Below are 4,354 nucleotides of genomic sequence, written 5' to 3'. Positions count from 1 at the left end.
AATCCTTTGAGCAGTAATAATTCATACTCTCAATTACACATATTTCATAGAGAATTCATAAGCACAAATTTGATATTCAAATCAGAGTGTGCTAGCTATTTTAGTTTGGTTCATAGAAAGCTTCTTTCAGAGGAGATAAGTTAACAAAAAAGTTCAGATATAATGTGTGACTGTCTAATTTTTTGAGCTTGTTCAACTGACCTATTTATGAATTTAATCTGCAACGATAATCTTTTGAAAATATATATGTTTCCAAATACAGACGTCGTTGTTGCCATGTCATCGTCTTTTCTGACATATTTTGGTAGTGCGTTGAAACCTCACATTTTTTAAAGTTCAGTTATTGTTATTACAGAAAGCTTTATCCGCCATTTCAGCTGTGCTCTGATCCTTAATCATTGACAATACTGATTTTTCAAGGAATATATGGATTTAAACTGACTGATCGACTTATAGATTTTTAGTTGGGCTTCATAAGTCGACCTTGAATCAATTTGGCTATCAGCATCCTTCTTATATTTTATCAGTCTGGATTTGAAATCAGTTAGCCTTCTTAGGAAATTTTTTCTTATGACAGTTCTGTTTACCTTCTAGAAATCAATTTGGTTAGTTTATGTAATTTTCCATCGAATCAACTATCTTGTTTAATTACCAAAACTAGAAATGTTCCAAATATATAGGAATTAGATTACATATTGCCTTATCATGGAAGGAAAATATGATTCTTTATAAACGATCAAATGAAAGGTTCTCTTTGTTCAAAAAATAGATAAACTAGATATTATTATATAATACGACACTACGATAATTATTATTTGTGCTATGCACACACAATGCAAATAACTTGGCCTGATTAGGTCTTGTCCTAGCCATCTTGACTGAAAGTTGAAAATACATAATTTAATATATTCAATAACTAATTTTTTTGACAAAAAGTTTGATTAAACATATATTTGTTAATTTTCGTTTTGAAGATTAAATTAAAAATAACATTTTTTACAAGAAAATTACTTATTAAAATATGAAATTTTTCGTCCATTTGAAATCTTTATCTTTGTCAAGATAACGCAAAACCTAAATATATACGTAAAAGAGAAAATTGAGAGAGACTGATTTATGTGAGATACAAGAAAACAAAAGTCGTCAATACTTTTCATTTGTACGTATGCAATGACAGTTTAACATCAAAAAAAGAAACCTCAATTAATTTTTTTCGATTTTTTCGCTACAACTTTTGTTCGAATCCGATCCTATCCCTCTCTTGGGAAAGTTTTACGTAAATATTGCATCACAAATGAGTATACAAAATAGGCAAAAACTTATGCGAAACGATTTCGTGAGTCGTATTTTGTGAGACGGATATCTTATTTGGGTCATCAATGAAAAATTATTACTTTTTGTTGTGAATATCGGTGGGGTTGACCCGTCTCACAGATAAAGAATCATGAGACCGTCTCACAAGAGACCTACTCTACAAAATAAATAAAATTATTGCACTAACGTTGAAACTAGATAGATATAAAAAAAATAAAAATAAATGATATTTTGGAGGGGAAGTTGGTGAAATATCCCCAATCATAACATTTCTTTAGGTTCACTCCCTACCCACAAAATTGTGGTACTATGTCATACAAAAAGTGATACACTTCATGTGGAAATGTGGTACCCTTCATGTGGAAATGTGTTGCTAAAAAAGTACCTAGGGACTGAACACAAAAAAAAAAACGACGGCTGGGGACTGAAAGCCAATTTCCCGTATTTTGGAGCTAATTTAATTAAAGGACCCAGTCTTGAACTTGATTTGAAATGTGATTAAAAAGGTCGAGATCTAGCTTGACGAATTTAGGTCACGGACTCACGTGCAAGACTTCTTCTTTCACACGAAGAACTTAGGTGAACGGGATAAAATTCGCCATCTTCCAATATATATAATGATTAATTATAATAATGAAAACACGAAAAATAAATGAATACAGAAAACTTTAAATTTTTAGTTCCAAATTTTATGTTCGTTGAAATTTCGTACATCTATTTTTGCAACACGTGCCCAATTCTCCAAACTATATAATATACTATTTAAGGAACTTATTAATTATTCCCATCATAATTCTAATAAATTTTCCAAACCAAAGATAATTTCTCCATTCGAGCCTTCTCCAATATTTTCCTTGTTGCATTTCAATGACAATTGGCTCGAGGTTTCACCTATGCTTCTATCCTTCATCACATGATCTCTAACACTATTTTCATCCCTTGAAACATCAGCTTCTGTGTCATTCTCTACTTTTATACTAATGTTCCCGCCTGGTGCGGCGGGACGTCGATCGAATGCTCGCAAACTTCCCGATACGACGTAAACTCTGCACAAAGACAGTTCGTCCCGCAACTGCAGAATTATCAATCACAAATGCCGGTGAATACGAATAGCTATAGTATATACAAAGTATACAAAATACGCAATTCTTGACAATTAATATTTTCTTTGCTTTGGCGCGGGGGAGATATCGAGGAATATGTGTAGTTTTGCATGAGTAAAATTTGAACCTTGCGAATAGAAGTGTGCGAATCTTGTGTAATGGCTATATACTCGTTCATTTTCCATTTGGTTTTCTTCCCACTCCCAGCTTTCCCTTTGTAAAAAACCATGCTTTTCCTCACTCCAATCACTTTACGATCCGCCGCATATACATAGCTCGGCGAGCCGGTGGCTTTCCAGTACCCGGTGAAGGTGGTTCGGTTCGGCCTCCCTCTACGAACTTCGTTCTCCTTTCTTTGTACGAAAAAGAACCATTGTTCCGTATCTCCTCGACAAAGCTCCCCACATCGCACTGCGTCGACAATGTATAAAATTTTAATTAAAAGTTGGCAAATGATCAGTATATTCTAGCAAGTACGTAATATAATCTTGCCGGTCATGTAATTAATGAATTTACAATCCAATCATCGAAAACATCGCGGTATACTTACTTGGAAGTTGCCATGGCTCGAACTGATAAATTTGGACAAGAGGGATGACACGGTTTATTTCGAGTTTTTCGAGCTTGAGCTGGTTAGGGAGATAAAAAGAAACAAGTTCTTCTTCCGTAGGATAAAAGCGAAAGCCAGGTGCAATTTCGTCCATGGATTGTTCTGGTCTGAGAATTAGAGTGCAATATCAAATATATAGAAAACTGATTGAAGTTTCCGAGTGAAAGTGGAAAAAACTGGAAGAGAATTTTCTGGGAAATTTCCACGCGTTAATGCAAAGAAAACGGGGGAATTTAATGTTTTTTCTTCATCTTGCATTGTTATATATATAATAATAAATTAATACCTATCATAATAACTTGAATGGGTCAACCCCTTTTTATTTTAGTTCATCATTTATTTATTATATAAATCTTGGGTGGGATTGTGGATAATTTAGTGGCCAAGTGGCCCTATGAATCAAAAGCTGCTCGATCATATTTTTAATTAAGTATTAAAAATATGGTACTTCAGAAATAAAGACTCGAAATTTGCATTTAAATACTAAATATTGGACAAAATTAATGGGTTCTGTGGGGGCCAAAAACTTCACATCTACAAAGACATCTCTTGCTCTTAGAATTGGAAATGCTACGTTGCACGCGGTTTAAGAAATGGTAAAACCCAAATAAAAAAAACATTAATCATCAAAATCGACGGAAATGATTAAAATTATTAAAAAAATATGAAATTCGACAATATTAATAACCAAAATTAAACAAATATATACGACAAAAAACACAATTTTCTAATTTATAATGTAAATTTGGGTTTCAATAGGATTAGTAAACTACATCAACCATGAAAATAGATAATAATAATGATAGTAATAGTTGATAGGGGGAAACTATCCTCCCATGCGATGCATGGTGATAAGATCCGGGTAAAATGGATGAGCAGGGTCGGGTGCTCCACCGGGTCAAATCAAGAATTTATAGTATTGTTTAGGAAAATGAGCAAGGTAGATGGCTTCGATCGTGACCTGCAAACAATGAAAGAAACTCGTGAATGGGCGCCGGAAGGGTGTCCGGCGTGACCACTCCGATGCTTAAGTCAGCAGGGTTGTCGAGAGGGAAACTTAAAGCAATATGTATGGATGCTTGAGAGTGAAGATATTTCAGACCCGTAAAATGTCAACGATACCTGCTATTTGAAGAGGAGCTAGGGTTACCTTGATGCGCGTGCTCACCTACTACCTGTACCCTCGGACGTTGACGGCCTGTCGGGTCCCTTTCTACCCGATAGCTTCGTGGGTACTCCAAGAATAAGGGACGTTGACTGCATGTCCAGTCCCTTTCTTCTCCATATTTTCGGGGATACGTTCAGGCGAAAGACGTTGACTTCCCGC

General features: G+C 34.8%; 1 protein-coding gene across 1 annotated transcript; it reads right to left on the bottom strand.

Moving 5' to 3' along the window:
- Window positions 1-1,967: 1,967 nt before the first annotated feature.
- Window positions 1,968-3,226, bottom strand: LOC140824711 (NAC domain-containing protein 90-like). The gene is made up of 3 exons (XM_073186256.1): window positions 2,968-3,226; window positions 2,545-2,828; window positions 1,968-2,386 (listed from the first exon to the last, which is right to left on the bottom strand). The coding sequence occupies exons 1-3, from the start codon at window positions 3,119-3,121 to the stop codon at window positions 2,102-2,104; spliced, it is 723 nt and encodes a 240-aa protein (XP_073042357.1). The 5' UTR covers window positions 3,122-3,226; the 3' UTR covers window positions 1,968-2,101.
- Between the last annotated feature and the right edge of the window lie 1,128 nt (window positions 3,227-4,354).

This window comes from Primulina eburnea, chromosome 2 (assembly GCF_022965805.1).
Source record: "Primulina eburnea isolate SZY01 chromosome 2, ASM2296580v1, whole genome shotgun sequence".
NCBI lineage: Eukaryota > Viridiplantae > Streptophyta > Magnoliopsida > Lamiales > Gesneriaceae > Primulina > Primulina eburnea.
Note: the sequence above shows the minus strand (reverse complement) of the source record. Positions and strands in the feature narration are given on the sequence as shown.

Bases quoted from the DNA above. Each gene is read 5' to 3' on its own strand.
- LOC140824711 (XM_073186256.1), bottom strand. From the start codon at position 3,121: ATGGACGAAATTGCACCTGGCTTTCGCTTTTATCCTACGGAAGAAGAA. The intron at 2,829-2,967 runs GTAAGTATACCG...TTGTCGACGCAG, and splicing joins CGAGCCATGGCAACTTCCAA to TGCGATGTGGGGAGCTTTGT. The intron at 2,387-2,544 runs GTTCAAATTTTA...ATAATTCTGCAG, and splicing joins CGCACACTTCTATTCGCAAG to TTGCGGGACGAACTGTCTTT.